General features: G+C 42.2%; 1 protein-coding gene and 1 long non-coding RNA gene across 3 annotated transcripts in view; one reads left to right on the top strand and one right to left on the bottom strand.

Moving 5' to 3' along the window:
• Positions 1-6570, bottom strand: part of LOC144668181 (uncharacterized) — a 110228-nt gene extending 103658 nt beyond the window's left edge. For both annotated transcript variants that reach the window (XR_013573437.1, XR_013573438.1), the window contains exons 1-2: positions 6548-6570; positions 85-232 (exon numbers count right to left, since the gene is read on the bottom strand). This is a non-coding gene — a long non-coding RNA (uncharacterized LOC144668181). The remainder of the gene's footprint in view (positions 1-84; positions 233-6547) is intronic.
• A 422-nt stretch (positions 6571-6992) lies between these two features.
• On the top strand, positions 6993-15386 carry LOC144668392 (arrestin domain-containing protein 4-like). The gene is made up of 8 exons (XM_078530401.1): positions 6993-7526; positions 9201-9270; positions 9366-9513; positions 11610-11712; positions 11793-12049; positions 12304-12466; positions 12691-12845; positions 13029-15386. The coding sequence occupies exons 1-8, from the start codon at positions 7256-7258 to the stop codon at positions 13086-13088; spliced, it is 1227 nt and encodes a 408-aa protein (XP_078386527.1). The 5' UTR covers positions 6993-7255; the 3' UTR covers positions 13089-15386.
• Positions 15387-18395: the final 3009 nt, after the last annotated feature.

Below are 18395 nucleotides of genomic sequence, written 5' to 3'. Positions count from 1 at the left end.
TTCACCCCAAGTAAGATCCACACCCAATTTTACAGAAATTCAAACAAGAAATTGAGTCAATGATGCATCAGGGAGCCAGCTCACCTGTCAGCAAACCCACTAATTGGTGTTCAGGCATGGTCCCTGTACCAAAGCCAAATGGCTCCATACGCATCTCTGACCTCATGCAGTTAGACAAGGCAGTAGAAAGAGAGATCCACCAATGGCATCTGTGGATAATAATCTGGCAAAGCTAGAAAAAAGTACAATTTTTACAAAGTTGGATGCAAACAATGACTTCTAGCAACGACCTTTGGATGAGGAATTCAAACCACTGACTACATTTATCACACCTTTTGGGAGATATTGGCCTGTAACTTACAAGCTTCCAGGCATCTTCACTGCCATCAAAACGTACCCCAAATATGCACTGGGGAACCTAACCCCCAAAACTCACGCTAACCAACTGAACCCCCCCCCCACCCCGCACCCCTCCCCCCCCCACAAAACTCACCCCACCCCGACAACCTCCCCCACTGACCACCCATCCCCCAGCCCCCAATGACCACGCTTCATTGGGGATGGTCAATCAGGTAGGGAAGTTCTTCCCATACTTTGCACACATGAACAAACCACTATGACAATTGTTCAGAAAGGAGCAAGCATGGTATTGGGGAGAAGATCAACTAAATACGTTTCAGAATATCAAGAACATGCTTATTTCAACAGACATATTGACACACTGCAACTTGGAACTGCCCACAATAGTTGGTGCAGATGCATCTGTGACTGGACTAGGAGCAGTAATTTTCCAAATCCAGAAAGATGGAACACACAGACGAGTATATTATGCATCTCTGTCATTGACCAAAATAGACCCCCCTCCAAACACTTGATGCCCCCGACCAAGCCCCTCCCACTGTCCACCCAACACCTCCTGACCAACAACCCCCCGACCGACACCCTTCCAGTGACCACTCGACCCTACCTCCCCAACTAGCCGACTACCCCCCCTCTCCCAATCCTACCCTCTTGCCTTACAAACCTACCTTCTGAAAGTGGCTGGACCTTTAAACTTACGAGCTTTACGGCAGCTAGTGTTGTAAAAAGGGGCATGGCTTCCTTACGCCAACTCTTCAGCCCTTGGCTGAAGGCCTCAGGAGTGCGCTGCACTAAACAGTCCTATCCCGGCCTGACTCGGAAGGTCAGGCAAGAAAGGAGAGGCCGGATTTCCAGGTAAGAAACGAGGAACCGGGTGGCAATCCGACTCTGACTGCCACTCCATGGAGGTTCAGGCCCATTGTTTTAATTGCCTACCCTTTGGAATCAAACATGCTCGAAAGATTTTTAGAAAACAAAGACAGTCATTTTGAAGGGATTAGAAGGGGTCATCTGCCACATGGATGACATCCTGACCCATGGGTCTACCACACTGGAACATGATACAAGGGTGAGAGCAGTGTTGCAACACTTGGAAGAAGCAGGGCTAACTCTCAAAAATAAGGGAGTTTTCATAACCCACTATAAAATTTCTGGGACACATTGTTCATGCATCAGGCATCAGGGCTGACTCCCAAATGACCAAGGCAATAAAAGATTTTCTGCCACTCCACAATGTTACAGAGCGCTCCAACACTTCACTGGGGATGGTCAATCAGGTAAGGAAGCTCTTCCCCTACTTTGCACACGTGAACAAACCACCATGACAATTGTTCAGAAAGGAGCAAGCATGGTATTGGGGAGAACATCAACTAAATACGTTCCAGAATATCAAGAACATGCTTATTTCAACAGACATGTTGACACACTGCAACCTGGAACTGCCCACAATAGTTGGTGCAGATGCATCAGTGACCGGACTAGAAGCAGTAATTTTCCAAATCCAGAAAGATGGAACACGCAGATGAGTATATTATGCATCTCGGTCATTGACCAAAATAGAACAAAGATACACTGTAATCGAAAAGGAGCACTGACAGCCAAATAGCCTGTGAGAAGTTCGCCGACTACATCTTAGGCCTCCAGTTTACAATTCAAACAGAGCACAAGCCATTGGTCATCTTATTAAATACCAAGGAACTAGCAAAGATGTCACCTAGAATCCAGAGATTTTGGCTGCCACTCATGAGGTTTGATGCCACAATGGAATATGAACAAGGCAAACAGCAAACAACAGCAGATGCATTGTCCCGCCTTCCTGTTGGGAAGCCTGAACAGGGGGACATAAATCTTGTTGACGAGGTAGAGTCATACACCTCATTTGACTACACAATTCTTACCAGCAACCACACAGAGGCTGAACGAGATACAGCAAGCACTGAAAACAGATGAAGAATGTGATAAAGTTAGAGATTATGCAAAAATGGATGGCCAGAATATGTTCCAAACAATCTCATCCTGAAACAATACTTCAAGCAATGCAGACATGTCAGTATTGTTGACAATTTATTAATTTACGAGATTATACCAAGTTCCTACCAAGAGTCCTGAGAGATCTGTCAAAGAATACACCAGGGATACCGCGGCATTACAAAGTGTCGTGCTACAGTGCAAAATTCAGTTTGGTGGCCAAGAATCTCAAAATCACTGGAGGAAATGATTTTGAGCTGTATCACCTGTGCAATCCATCACCAAGAGCAAAAAGAACCACTGGTATCCTTATATCCATCCAGATCCTGGAACATCTCAGAATGGACTTTTTCAAGCTTAAGGGGAAACATCCCTCGTAGTTGTTGACTATTACTATAGATGGTCTGAGGTTAAATGTCTTCGTGGAACAACCTCAGTGACATTAATTCACTAAAAGAAATGTTTTGTCACACATGGCATTCCAGATCATGTCATTTCAGACAATGGTCCACAATTTGTGAAGGAAGGGTTTAAGAAATTTACAGAAGACTATGGATTTGTCCACACTAGTTCACCCAAGTACCCACAAGCAAATGGAGAGGCTGAGAGAGGAGTAAGAATGGTCCAAAGCTTTGTTCAAAAGGAATGAGGATATCAACTTTGCACTGTTGAGCTACCGTTCCACACCACTTCAGAATGGCCATCAGGGCTTCTGATAGGAAGACGACTATGGACTCAACTTCCTGTTCTTCCACATATGTTCATACCATGTCTAAAAACCACTGACATTGAGAGGGTAAGGGAAAAGGAGGATGAGTATCATGCAAATCGGACCAAAAATTACAATCACCGCCATAGAGTGCATGAGATACCAGAACTCCAGCCAGGTGAATTAGTCTGGATTAGAGACCAGAATACAGGAAGCCAAGTACTGGAAAAGACACAAAGTTTGAGATCTTCTCCTATAGAGACTGAGAATGGGATGGCGAGAAGAAATAGAAGCGCACACATATCTACGAGAAGACTACTAATGGACTAACTACCCTTATGATCAGGAAGGCAACCTGAACAGAGAACCAATAGTCTCTGATGATTCACGTGCTACTCTAGAGACCATGAATCATATGCAACCTCCAAGAGAGATGAGAACAAGTTTAGGGAGACTGGTGAAACCACTACATTGTTTATCTCTGTGAAGACAGAGACTTTGGTTATAGATGTAGGATAATGTAAAAAGTATTTATTAGAGTCAGGGTCTTGGGGGTAGATGTAATATATGTGGTATAATCAGTTAATATTTATGGTAATGAACCAGTGACATCAGCAGTCATGTGTTAGAGACGCTGTGGGCAGATGGAACAGTCTGTGCTCAAGAGAGATGTACCTACCCTATGGCCCATCTTGTATATAATGTTAATAATGTAGTTTGAAGTAACCTACCCAAGTTGGACCAGAATTACTCATGGTAAGAGGGAAACCTTCTCAATGTAGATTAGGCCACAAGACGAACACACTAAATGGTATAAAGGGTTAATGTTAAATATATAAATATATGGTACCTATCATCAGTGCCATAAGATCACATGAAAACAGAGCCTGGAGAGAGAGCTGTATGTAGATCCTCGTGCTGAGTCTGTATTGTACATAGGTAGTATGCTGTTCAATAAAAGGTAAAGTTTACCAACAGCCTTGCCTCAAGCATTGTCTGTAAATACAGACCCACGACTACCACATCTAAGATCCAAACAACAATAACAGAATAGGGGCATAGAGTACAAGAGCAAGGAGGTTATGTTGAACTTGTATAAGACACTAGTTCGGCCTCAACTGCAGTATTGCGTCCAGTTCTGGGCGCTGCATTTTATGAAGGTTAAGGCATTGGAGTGCAGAAAAGATTCACGAGTATAGTTCCATGGTTGATGAACTTCAGTTATGAAGGTAGATTGGAGAAGTTTGGACTGTTTTCTTTGGAGAAGAAAAGGCTGAGAGGGGACTTGATAGAGGTATTCAAAATCATGAGGGGTCTAGGCAGAGCAGTTAGGGAGAAACTGAAAGGATCGAGAAGGAGAGGGCACAGATTTAACATAATTGATAATAGAAGCAGAAGCAAGGAAAACTTTTTCACACAGCGACTGGTAAAAGTATAGAATGCATTGCCTGACAGCGCGGCAGAGGCAGGCTCAATTGAAGTATTCAGGAGGGTATTGGATTCTTATCTGAAAAGGAAAACTGTGCAGGGTTACGGGGAGAAGACGGGAGAATGGCACTAAGCGAATTGCTCATTCGGAGAGCTGGTGCGGACACAATGGACCAAATGACCTCCTTCTGCGCCGTAACAATTTTGTGATAAGGAGCTCTTCTGTGATATGCTGAGTCTACCACGATTGTCTGAAGTAATGCGTGTGTTGTTGGATGAATTTAGCACGTCGCAGTTGTTTTGAAGGTCTTTAGGGGAGACTGAGGAATGGGATTTAAGGCAGAAGTTGGAAGTGAGCAAAAAGAAAAAAACCCAGAGATTCAGGATCAATTTCAAAAATCACCTGGGCCAGATGGATTACACCCCAGAGTTCTGAAGGAGATAGCTGAAGAGATAGTGGAGGCGTTAGTGGTGATCTTTCAGGAATCACTGGAGTCAGGGAGGGTCCCAGAGGACTGGAAAATCGCTAATGTAACCCCCCTGTTTAAGAAGGGAGTGAGGCAAAAGACAGGAAATTACAGGCCGATTAGCCTGACCTCGGTCGTTGGTAAGATTTTAGAGTCCATTATTAAGGGTGAGATTTCAGAATACTTGGAAGTGCATGGTAAAATCAGGCAAAGTCAGCATGATTTCATCAAGGGGAGGTCATGTCTGACAAATCTGTTAGAATTCTTTGAGGAGGTAATGAGTAGGTTAGACAAAGGAGAGCCAATAGATGTTATCTACTTGGACTTCCAGAAGGCCTTTGACAAGGTGCCGCACAGGAGGCTGCTCAGTAAGATAAGAGCCCATGGTGTTAGAGGCAAGATACTAGCATGGATAGAAGATTGGCTGTCTGGCAGGAGGCAGAGAGTGGGGATAAGAGTGTCCTTCTCAGGATGGCGGCCGGTGACTAGTGGAGTTCCTCAGGGGTCAGTGTTGGGACCACAACTTTTCACTTTATACATTAATGATCTAGATGAAGGAACTGAGGGCATCCTGGCTAAGTTTGCAGATGATACAAAGAAAGGTGGAGGGACAGGTAGTATTGAGGAGGCGGGGAGGCTGCAGAAGGATTTGGACAGGCTAGGAGAATGGGCAAAGAAGTGGCAGATGGAATACAACGTGGGCAAGTGTGAGGTGATGCACTTTGGTAGGAAGAAGAGGCAGAGACTATTTTCTAAATGGGGAGAGAATTCAGAAATCTGGAGTGCAAAGGGACTTGGGAGTCCTAGTCCAGGATTCTCTTAATGTTAACTTGCAGGTTGAGTCGGTAGTTAGGAAGGCAAATGCAATGTTGGCATTTATTTCGAGAGGACTAGAATATAAAAGCAGGGATGTGCTGCTGAGGCTTTATAAGGCTCTGGTCAGACCACATTTAGAATATTGTGAGCAATTTTGGGCCCCGTATTTCAGGAAGGATGTGCTGGCCCTGGAGCAGGTCCAGAGGAGGTTCACGAGAACGATCCCAGGAATGAAAGGCTTAACATATGAGGAACGTCTGAGGACTCTGGGTCTATACTCGATGGAGTTTAGAAGGATGAGGGGGGATCTGATTGAAACTTACAGAATACTGAAAGGCCTGGATAGAGTGGACGCGGGGAAGATGTTTCCATTAGTAGGAGAGACTAGGACCCGAGGGCAGAGGCTCAGAGTAAAGGGAAGACCTTTTAGAACAGAGATGAGGAGAAACTTCTTTAGCCAGAGATTGGTGAATCTTTGGAATTCATTGCCACAGAAGGCTGTGGAGGCCAGGTCATTGAGTGTATTTAAGACTGAGATAGCTAGGTTCTTGATTGGTAAGGGGGATCAAAGGTTACGGGGAGAAGGCAGGAGAACGGGGTTGAGAAGCCTATCAGCCATGATTGAATGGCGGAGCAGACTCGATGGGCCGAATGGCCTAAGTTCTGTTCCTATGTCTTATGGTCTTATAAACTGAAGCTTTTAACAGGCGGATTGGTTATAATCAGAGGCGGCGGCTGAATGCTCAAAATTCATTGAGTCAGCTGGACTGGGAAAGGTATCAAAGGGCAACAGCTGTACCTTTGCATATATAGAAATGGACAGTGTCCCACCCCAACCCTCTCCTCTCTTCTCCTCTCCTTTCGAAGGCTCCGGTTGCCTGGGCAACGCCGGCCCGGCTGACGCTTGTTTACGCCGCAGGCCGCGAGCAGCGGCTGTGCACATGCCGGAAGCCTCCTCCGATTGGCCGGACGCCGCCGAACGTGCGTGCCGCAGTCCAATGGCGGCGCTGTGCACGCGCCGGCCGCCGCCGCTGATTGGCGATCACGCTCCGATCAGCTGGACAGCAGCCGCCGGGGCGAGTGAAACTCGGGGCACTCAACCGAACCTGGAGAGAGGCGCTGAGTGGCAGGCAAGGCGGCCAATCGCGCGCCGCGAGGGGCGGGGTCATCGGCCAAGGCAGCCAATGGCTTTGAAAGGGGGGGCGGGGGGGAGGCGGTTAATTGCTCATCAGGTTTGGATGCGCGGAGGCAGGAGGGGAGGTGTGCAGCATGGTTGAGGATGAGAGTGAAACTCTAGTCAGAGCGAAAACTCCTTCACAGTTAGACCGCGGCACTGATTTATTCACTGTGAACGGAGCGGAGTGGGTGAAACAAAAGGGGAGGTTGATACCGATGATTTGTATTGGAATAAGCTGGGGGAGATCCGTGCCGTTGCTGATAGACAGAGGGGGGGTTTTTATTTTTTAACCGGGCGGGTTAAACCGTTGCAGCTGAAGCGCCGCAGGCAATGGGGCTGAAGGTGAGGACTTTCGGCATCGACTTCGACACCGAGGAGCTGGGCGGCTTCTCGAGCGGGGACCGGGTGTCGGGGCAGGTGCTGCTGGAGGTGGGCGACGGGCTGCCGGTGGCGGCCCTGCGGCTGGAGGCGAAGGGCTGCGCCCGCGTCAACTGGGCTGACAAGGCGGCGGCGGCGGCGGCCCCGGGCATCGCCCCGGCGCCCCGGTACCGGGAGGAGGTGGTTTACCTGCAGCACCGGCAAACCCTGCAAGAGGCCACAGGTAAAGAGCCACCGGCTGGTGAGAAGCCCAATTTTAACCCTCCACCCCCCCCCCAAAAATAGGAGACCGTTCGGCCCGCCCTGTCCCTGCTAGCTCTCTGCAGGAGCGAGTCACCTGACTCCCCCCCCCCCCCCCCCAAACTCCTGCAAATCTTTCCTCTTCAGCTCATGATCTGATCCCCCTTTTTGAATGCTTTGATTCCTGCACCACACTCTGGGGTAGTGCATCCCACATCTTAGCCACTGGCTGCATGATGAATAAGTTTTGGCTCATGTCGCCTTTGCCCCTTCTGCCAATTACCTTAAATCCGTGCCCTCTGCTTTTTGACCCTTCCCATTTTATCCCCCCTGTCTACTCTTGTCCCAGGCTCCTTATGATTTTGGATGTCTCTATTAAGTCGCCTCTCACCCTGCTCAACAGTCCCAACTTTCCCAATCTATGTTAGAACTGAAGTTTTCTCATCCCAGGAACCGTGCTTGTGGAAAATCTTCTGCACCCTTCTCTAATGTCTTCACATCCTTCCTAAAGTCCGGTGCCAGTAGCAGAATTTGGGAGATAACTGATTTTTAAAAAATAAAAACATCACTCTGGGTCATTGCGCAGGCTGGTTTGCAAAATGTATCTGTGTGAAATGCAAGAATGTGCCAAGTCTCCTCTTCTGGTTTCTCCCTGTTCCCCTCCAAACTGCTTTAATATGTCTAAGAGATGGTTGGCAACTACTGAGACACTCAAATCATCTGTCAATAGTTATTTATCAGCAAAATCTTCAACATGTGTGCTTTTGCAGGTAAATTAAGAGGGATACCTCTTTGTCACTTCATGTAATAGGAAATAAAAAGGTGTACAATCCCCAGCTCTGTCTACTGTACTGTTTTTTTTGTGTACAAGGGGGCAGTGAGTGCAGCTTGTAAAACAATGTTTTACATACTTAGTTTCATTTTTTTGGCAGGATAATCATTAATCTGAAAACTGTCTATAGTTCAGATAGTTAATTTCATACTTGTGTAAGCCAAGCATTGACCTAAAATGTTATATGTGCAGTAGATGGCTGATGTATTTGCGGATACAGCTTTAAAGATGAGAGAGAAGCTTCTTGCAGGTTTTCAAAGGTAGCACTGCATTTACATAATTATCAAAAAACACTGCTGGGAATGTGATCAGCTAGCAGCTTTACAGATGAAGAAGGCAAGCTAAATGCATCCTGCCTTTAGTTCTGGTGAAAAGTTGCAAGCATGAAATTACAGGCAAGATAAGAGGACTGGGAACATCAATCCTCCTCTATACCTCATGATGGCTGGAGCATCATGATTAAAAATTCCTTTTCTTTCCTCCCTTCCAGGAGGAAGCAAAAAAAAAAGGAAAAAACCCAGGATCAGTAACATCTACTTGTACACTAAAGACACCAGATTAAGTATGAAACTGCCGCAAGGCAAAAATGCTCTCAAATTCTTCCCTTACCTTTTCAGGTGATCAAAACAAGTCCAGGAGATCACTTTGTCCAAGTGTTACCTATAAAGCAACTTAGTTTCTATATGATGTGACCTCTGTTCCAATCAAGAAATGCCTAACTGAAACATAACTTGATTTTTCAAAATACTAATACTGACCTGGTGTGTACTTCTACAGCAGTTTTTGTCTATAATTATTCTATACATTTGTCATTATTTCCTTCAGGTGATCAAGAGTGCTTCGTATTGCCACCAGGAAAACATGAATTCCCATTCAGCTTTCAACTCCCACAAGGGTAAGTCGTGGATGAGTACATATTCAAACATGTAATATTTGAAAAAAAAACACATAGCAAAGGTTCTAAATGCATTTTATTCATTTGAAACGTAGGCCATTGGTTACATCCTTCAATGGAAAATATGGCAGTGTTAAATATTGGGTGACAGCAATATTGGAGCGGCCATGTGTCCCAAACCAAATTGTGAAGAGAGAATTCTCTGTGACAAGTCAAATTGATGTTAATGCACCAAATTTCCTGGTAAGCTGAGTGGTGTTTTCATATAATTTTTCTAAGGTGATACTGAACAACTGTTGTATCATGTAACTGTTAATGGGGCCTTTATGTGCATGCAGTTTACATAGTGCAGATACATAACCCATTCGCCACTTACCCTTCTGCATTTTTGATAACTAATCCTGTTCTGACAATGGCTGTACATTCAGTTTAAGTTTTTAAAGTGTATATCCAGCTTGCAAACATTAACTTTGTTACAATTTTATTTTACTAAGCTGCTATCAACAGTGCAATAAAATTTAGCCTTCTCAGGAACCTGGGTCTACCAAAATGTGGTTCTGGTGGGAGCCGCAAGCAGTAGTGGTATTTTCCACTTGCTTGCTGACTGACTGACTGCTTTGCACAGACCAGGAAACTGGTGGTGTTTGATGACGAATACAAATTTCTTGGAGTTCATTGTATGTTGGCCTGAATCAAAGTCAGCTTTTGAAGTTTCAGAATCGACACAGTAATATAAATGTGGGATCTGTATCGAAGTCCCAGGGCAGTGCTGTAAGATTGCCTCTAAAGCAGCTGTACAGTACGCAAGCAGCACTACCTGGTCCATAAGATTGGAAGTAATTTACGGAATTTTAAACAAGCTATTAGTAGAAAACTGTTAGCCGACTATTGAATATGTTTCTATAGAATGTAAATAGTGCTGATGACTTTATTTTGTATAGACCTATCATATATAAACAGTTAAATTATATGCAAATCAGACTACATACTTTTTTTTTGATTCATTCTTGGATGTGGGTATTGCTAACTAGGCCAGCACTTATTGCCCATCCCTAATTGTCCTTGAGAAGGTGGTGGTGAGCTGCCACCTTGAACCACTGCAGTTCATGTGGTGTAGGTACACCCACAGTGCTGTTACGGAGGGAGTTCCAGGATTTTGGCCCAATAGCAGTGAAGGACCGGTGATATATTTCCAAGTCAGGATGGTGTGGGGCTTGGAGGGGAACTTCCAGGTGGTGGTGTTCCCATTCATCTGCAGCTCTTGTCCTTCTAGATGGTAGCAGTGGTGGGTTTTGAACGTGCTGTCTAAAGAGCCTTGGTTCCTGCAGCTCGAAGTTGAACATTTCTGTTGACAGAAATTCATAGATTGAGCTGGACGTCTGGAAGCATCTAGCAACTGGCTGCATTTAATAGTCGTTTGGTAGCACAGAACTTGAGTATTGCTGAAAAGAGACACGTCAAAGCTTTTCATCTTGCACTCATCAGGACACTTCGCAAGAATACCAATATAAGGGGAATACAACAATTTATATTGTATGTGAAGAGTGCTGATTGAGTGTGCCAGTGTGATGCTAGGTATGTAGACCGTTTATCCCAAAGACTGGAGGATCGTATGAAATAGCATCTCCCAGCCACGGTTTGCAATGGGTAAGGTACAAACCGTGCTTGCAAAGCTCAAAACGGTGTCCAACATTAGATATGATTCTGCGACTGGACAACATTTGCTAAATCATCCTCAGTGTGCTAGGAATTATGCTGACAATTTAAGATTGTCAGTCGAGCTCATGGTGTGGCGCGTTTGTGTACTGGAAGCTACGTATATTAATACGCGGGGCCCTAGTCTTTGCAGACAGAAAGAACATGTATACACATTGTGCCTGTTTTAGCTAAACAAAATAAGCGACAGCCATTTGCTGACTCATTCCTCAGGTCAAGCTGCCTGGTTTAAATTTCAAACAATACTTGACATTAGCTGTCAGTCACCCCATCACTGTTGCATTCTCCATGGCAACCCCTTGACCAATCAACACTCTTTTCACTATAATTCAGTATAAAGTGTTTTCTCCCTATATTGGTATTCTTGCGAACTGTCTTGATGAGTGAAAGATGAAAAGCTTCAACATGTCTCTTGACAGCAATTAGCTTAAACAGACCTCAGTCAATTTTATTTAGATCACATCTCCACTGTACCTGAGCAATGACTTGAAAGAGGACAGGTTAGTTTAGCAACAACGCTTCAGATTTCAACCTAACTGTAAATAACACCTTTGGGAATATCCTAGTTCTTATAAAATTACTATTTTAGCTTCTGATGCAGTATTTATCATTTTCCCTTTCAGTCTTCTGTGTCAAAAAGTAAAGAGAAGACAATCGGTTGTTGGTTTTTTACCTCTGGACCAATATCCCTAAGTGCCAATATTGAGAGAAGCGGGTTCTGCAATGGTGAGTTAAATGTTTTTCCCCTATATTTCTTTCTGAAGTGTGCTTTTCAGTGTTTTTAATTACACTTTATTTTGCAATAGGTGAAGCAATCCCAATCTATGCGGAATTTGAAAATTGTTCTTCACGCCTTATTATGCCAAAAGCTGCAATCTTTCAAACCCAGACGTACCTTGCAAATGAGAAAACCAAGACATTTCGACAGATGATTGCAAATGTTCGTGGAAACCATGTTCCTTCTGGCAGTACAGAGTCATGGAATGGAAAAGCCCTCAAAATCCCACCAGTGACCCCCTCTATCCTAGACTGCTGCATCATCAGGGTGGAATATTCTTTAGCTGTAAGTATATCAGTAATGTACTAAAACGTAAGCCCATAATTTCTGAGAATATCTTAATATTGTACTGGTTTTATCATTTAGCCTTCATGCCCTATTGTGCTTTCGAACACCTTTTCCCATTAATAGCTTTTAAGCGACTTACATAAGGTTGTAAAATAAAGTGTAAATTTCTTGTAAATCCCCCTCTCTAAATTTTCCAGCAATATATTTTTCCTTTAGTGTTTTTAGTCCTAACTACTTTTCTTTTTGTATAGGTCTATGTACACATTCCAGGTTCTAAAAAGCTGTTGCTCGAGCTTCCCATAGTTATCGGCACTATCCCATACAACAGCTTTGGAAGCAGATCATCTAGTATGTGCAGCCAATTCAGCATGGACATGAGTTGGCTTCAACTTGCCTTACCAGAACAGCCTGAAGGTAAGAGTTTTCCCCTCTTAATATCCAGTTAATATCTATTACAAATGTTGTGCAACAATCTAATTAAGGGAACCCCAAGTATTTTTATTAACTTTTAACTTTAATGCTTATTCAGTATTGTGTTTTTGAGAGCTAGTGAAATAGAGATCCTGGCTTCTAGTCTGGTGACTACTTGACGGTGATACAGTTTGTAAAGCTTTGCCCTTACTGTTCTGTCTCCACAGCTCCACCCAACTATGCTGATGTTGTGTCTGAGGAAGACCTTGCTAGACAATTTCCACCCCTTCCACAAGCTGATCATTTGGAACATGAATTTGGAAGTCCCATATTTGCTTACATTCAGGAGTTCAGATTTCAGCCACCACCAGTTTATTCAGAGGTTTGAATACATTACTTTTTATTAACCTTGAGTTTGTGAGGTAACTAGGTTTCTTCATCACTAACAAACTATTAGATATTTAAATTTACAGTAGTAAGACTTGGTCTCTATTGTATCTGAATTTTTTTGTAGAGAATTGCTACAATTTCAAAATAATTTCATGACACTTATTTTCCTTTTCAGGTTGACCCTAACCCTACCTTCGCAGAAGAATTGCAACGTGAAGTATCATTTGAAATTTGAGGGAGTTGTTCTATATCTTTAAAGTTTATTCATGATTTGGTTGGTTTAAAGTTGAGCATTGAAGTATGGAGCATCTTCAGCACTGGAAGAGGAAGACTTTAAGTGAATGATGACTTGTGGTGGTCTGATCAAGTGTAGACTGAATGGCACAAGAGAATGCTGTTTGGGAAGAGAAGGAGCTGAGAAATGTTCCAGCCATGGCAGAGGTGTGCAGGAGAGAATGTTGAACCTGAACTGAAGATTGGAAAAAGGAAAAGTTTTGGTCAACTGTAACACTACAGAGCAGTAAAGACCTCCTAGCTCCCAAATGAGTCCCTAGGAGAAGCTAAACTTTCCCCTCGTTAAACAACCAAATATGCTGAATGGAAGAGGGAATATTCTTTAATTTATTATAACTCTCTGCTACAGTAGTAGCTATATGTGAGGAGGGGAGTTACTACCACTAAATGAGCACTATATTTGTCATTTAAAGGGACAAAAAGAAGTCTGAGTTATTGGGTACTGTTTATCTTTGCTGGGAAAGCTGAAGATTAATGTTTACATTTTTTGTCCTCTTAAAAACACTGGTACAATGTTGCCTTTTACAGAGGGTGTTTTCCAGTTCTCAATTACTGCCAAAGCTGTTTTAATTATTGAGCATGTTAATAGTTTTGGAAAAATAATCACCATATCTGTATTTATAAAGTTACCAAAGAATACAATCTTACACCTTTTCAGTTATAAATTTGCACTCAATTCATGTATCTTAAAGGGAATTTTGTGCATAACTATCCATTTTGTTGCCTTTACAAATGCAGACCAGTTAAATGGAACAAAGTTGTAAGTGACAGTTTATGTGCAAATAAATATTTCTTGTCTAGATATTGTCCTAATACATTGGGGTTGGGGGGATGATTTAAGGGAGTAGAGGAGATACTCAGGATGGTATATATCACTACAAATGACTGTCTGATATCTGGCTGTGATATTGTTGTTATTTTTTTATGAAGGTGCTTATATATTGGTGTTCATTGTGGTGGTAATGTGAGACAAAGTGCTAAATTTGCAGCTAAACTAGCTCCCTAAGTTAGTGGCATGTATTATAAATTCTGCAACTAAAAATCATAGCCAAAAATTGAAATCTTACTGAGTGGATCAATGGCTGACCTTTTCATTCAGTATGGCCTGGACTACAGTAATGTGCTTATCCTAAGAGTAGAGGAGAAATAAAAGACTGATTTTGGTTGTTAAACTTTCACTTGTGTATGAGTAATTTTACATTTGTGGTTCATTCCCTTTTAAGGAAGGCACTACAAGCTTGCATTAATGTGTCTATGAAATATGCTATTTCATTTCATGGGAATGCTTTTAGCAATAATTATTTTAATGCTTCTCTTTCTCTAGTGACGCTGATTTCTATTAAAACTCCCAATTTGATTTCTGATTTAGAAATGTAATGGTGCAATATTGCGTGTATCTCAGGGCTTTGCAGTGCACTCTTTTATTCTCCTCTGAAACAAAACATTTGCAAATTTTCTAATTGCTGAACAATCTTGGTGCCCATTCTTGACTTGCTACTTTTAAAACTTTGGTCTGATAGCCAATGAAAATTGGGAAAAGGCTTAATTGCAAGCCACATTGGCCAACTGGGAAGTGAGAATTCTTCACACGTAGTTGGAAGAGTCAATATTTTGTTACTTTTCATTTGACTTTTTAAGTATGAATTGTATTTTGCACCTTAAGACCACTTACCAAAATATCTTTCCAGTTTCTCAGCCTTGCATAAAAATTCTGGAGCCAATTTTTTACTAGATATTCTTGCAGTTAGGATTAAAATTCTTCTAACTTCACATAAATATGAAATGTCTTGATTCTAATAAAATTAAACTGAACAATGCACTTGGGTTTTGAAAAATGAAGCTTTGAAAAAGCTTTTGAACTGAATTGTGTATTATCAACATTTTGTAATTTAATAGCATTGTTAATGCCCCTTGTAGCTTTTCTTATGTCATTAACTGTGGCAGTCAGTTTTGGCAAATGTTTATATCTCTTAAGGTGGCCTTTCTTGTGTCAACTGGTAGTTAATAAAGGAAGAGAAACATTTTAAGTGGAATGAAAAACATAAGCACAAAAATGTGTTACTTGAATGTGAAAAATTAACTTTACAATAAGCTAAATGTGCATTATCCAACTTGTTGCCATTAAAACTGTGACCTTTTTCAATTTTTTCTTTGTATTTTTGATGTAAAGAGCAGTGTATTTTGTACTATTTAAATCTGAAATTCAATTTTTGTTAATAAAAAGTTCTTGGAAAAAGCATCAACTTTTTTCTCTTGTAGAAAGTTTTATTCAGTTGGGACTAGCTTTTGTTTGAGGGAGGAAGGGTGATGCAGGAGAACCTGCCTTGCCTTCTTACCATATGTAAGTGTGCATAGCTGCAAAATTTTTCCATGTCCAGCGCTGCCAATAAATATTAATTTATTGAGTTATCTGAAATTAGGTGGAGCTACAGTACAATTAGTTTGTGTTCTAGGTGAGACACAAGATGAGACGGGAGGAGAACAATTTAAATGATAAAAGCTTGCTGCCAATTCAGGTACTTGTGTGGGCAAGATAGGATATCTGAGCCAAATCCTTTCATAGTTGAATAGTTTGATAGTCACAATCTAGATAATCTGCATGTAAATTGGCATATAGATGAAGCATAGCCAGTACCAATGGAACTCTACACCCCCCCACCGCCCCCCCCCACTCAATGAATCAGGGTCAGCATATTTTTAGGAAAGGGCAGAGATAATTATACCCAGGGTTTGTAACACTAGTATTTCCATGTTCATCATTCAGTGATTACTCTAAGTATAATTTTAGTATAACCTTTAACTCTTTCCAAAGTTATGATTTTGTTCAAACTTAAATATAACTGATCCAAATATTTGGGGAATAAGTAATATGTATGTTTAATACAGTGAGAAAGGACCTGGCCTTTGAAGAACATTAAGTAGAATCAGTAGCAAGAGTCAGAAAACACTGGTGGGAGTAGTTTATAGGCCCCTCCCACAGTAGTTATACTGTTCGTCAGAGCATTAGACAAGAAATTATTGGACCATGTAATGAAGGACATGTAGTAATTATGGGGGACTTTAATCTTCAATATAACTTTAATATAGACAGACAATCAAATTTGTAGTTACTGTGGGGCAGTTCTGTACACAGTCCAGTGATGTAACAGAACACATGACCCACACCTAGGGGGCAGTGTACTGTTGGACAGCTGTGCAGAAGCAAGCATAGAGACAACTCCTAGCTTGGACCTTTGTCTAGATTATATATATATATATATATTAGTTTCTAATAGTCTTAGGTAGTTCAGCAGTATTAACTATGAATACCTTAAGACCTGAATTATGCCCAACACCTCACAATATGGTGGCAGCAAATGAACCAATTCAAACCTTGCAGCGACAGAAGAAAATTAAAACCCTGGAAAACCGACAAAAAAAAAACTCAAAGCATTCTAACCTAAAGAAAAGTTCAAGTGAAAGCGAGGAAGGAAATTGCCAGAGAAATGCTCCAAAGAAAGGCTTGAAAGCTGTAGGCAGCAGAAGACTTCATTTAATCCTGTGGAAGTCTAGCTTCAATATCCAGAGTGTGCAAAGTCAGCAGACCTAGCATAGGTGAGCTAAAAATTCCTAGGCAACACGAGTCCTGAAAAAAGTTAAATACTGCAGTGGTCAGAAATTGCTGTTTAAATTACAGTCCGAGAAACCCATTCCCGAGTCGGCACCTGAAAATGCTGAGCTCGCTCTGAACAAAGAAAAAAAATTAATCATGACGGAGTAGGCAGCTTTAAAACCCAGCAAAAGCCAAGGTTTTTGTTTCCAAGACCCGAGAACATTGTGCTAAAGAGGGGAACACACTAACCAGTCCATCAAGGCAGCCATTGTTGAAAAAATTCAAACTCTGAGAACCTGAATACCATTACTGCAGGAACCCGCCAAAACCAGCAAGTGCAGGAAAATCCTTTGGGAAGAAACAAAAGGCGGGAAAATCTTGAATTTTCAGAAACCTCTTAAAGCTGAACTTGCAATTTAAAAATTTTAACCATGGTTCAGAAATCCACTCTTCCATATCTAAGGTCCAGATCAATTACAAAATTGGGGACTTTGAAGAAAGAGATTCCTTATATACATGATTGCTTCAAGTCTGGATAAAAAGAAGCTAAACAAGTTGACACACTATTTTAGACGGTAGGCCCGAAAGCCCACAATATAATAGCTAGACAAGGAATCAACGAACCATCTGCAAAATTTGATAAGTTTTAAAAGCATTCAATGCTTATTTTAATTTCAGAAGTAACTAAATCCTTGAAAAGGCTAAATTTAATAAACGTCTCCAGCAGAACCTATTGATTCCTTCATTAATGACCTGTGCAGAATGGCTGAAGGCTGTGATTAAGGTGGCCTGACATCTGAGCTAATCAGGGATAGAATAGTTGTAGGAGTGCCGGACGATGCACTCTCAGATATACTTCAAGTGAAGAAAGACCTAACCCTCCAGAAAGCCATCCAGATTGTCAGGCAATCTGAAATCTGTAGCACAGACCCATATTAAGGGGAGAAAGCAAACTGGCATGAAGTAAACCACACAATCTACCTAGTTAGTAGAGAAACAGACACTCCAGGCCAAGGGAAGAAATACCCTCACCGACCAGTAGCGTGACCGTGTCAGTGCTGTGGAGCAAAGCTCCCCCTCAGTCGCGATCAATGTCCAGAAATTTCAGCCCAATGCTTTCATTATAACCAAATAGGACACTTTGGGAAGCCATACAAAGCCAAAGCATCAAAACTCACGGAAGATCCCATGAGGATTCATGAGGTTGAGACAGCATGCCAAGAAGACACACTACCATGCTCCTTGAGTGAGGTCAAAGACCCTGGATTTTTGTTCTGGACTGCAGGCATCTCAGTTAATCATCATCTAACAAAATTTAAGTTGAATATGGGAACCAGTGTTACAGTCCCATCAGACAAAGAACTGTGGCTGAGAGATCTCCGTCTACGAACATCAGACACACCACTTTATGGACCTGGAGGTATCTGACTTCTGGTCATAGGCATGATTCTAGAACCATTAAGGTATGAGGGCAAACAAATTTTCAGGCTGATGTATGTCATCTGTAACCAGTCTTTTTCTCAAGCAAAGATGACTGTGTAGATCTGAAATGCCATAAAACGGCAGAAGATGTCAAGGCAACCACCGTCACAAATTATACAGAACTGCAAGTTCCCAAGAGCTCCAACAAGAAGTACTTTCTTGACTGGGACTTTA

This window comes from Cetorhinus maximus, chromosome 26, assembly GCF_964194155.1.
Source record: "Cetorhinus maximus chromosome 26, sCetMax3.hap1.1, whole genome shotgun sequence".
NCBI lineage: Eukaryota > Metazoa > Chordata > Chondrichthyes > Lamniformes > Cetorhinidae > Cetorhinus > Cetorhinus maximus.
Note: the sequence above shows the minus strand (reverse complement) of the source record. Positions and strands in the feature narration are given on the sequence as shown.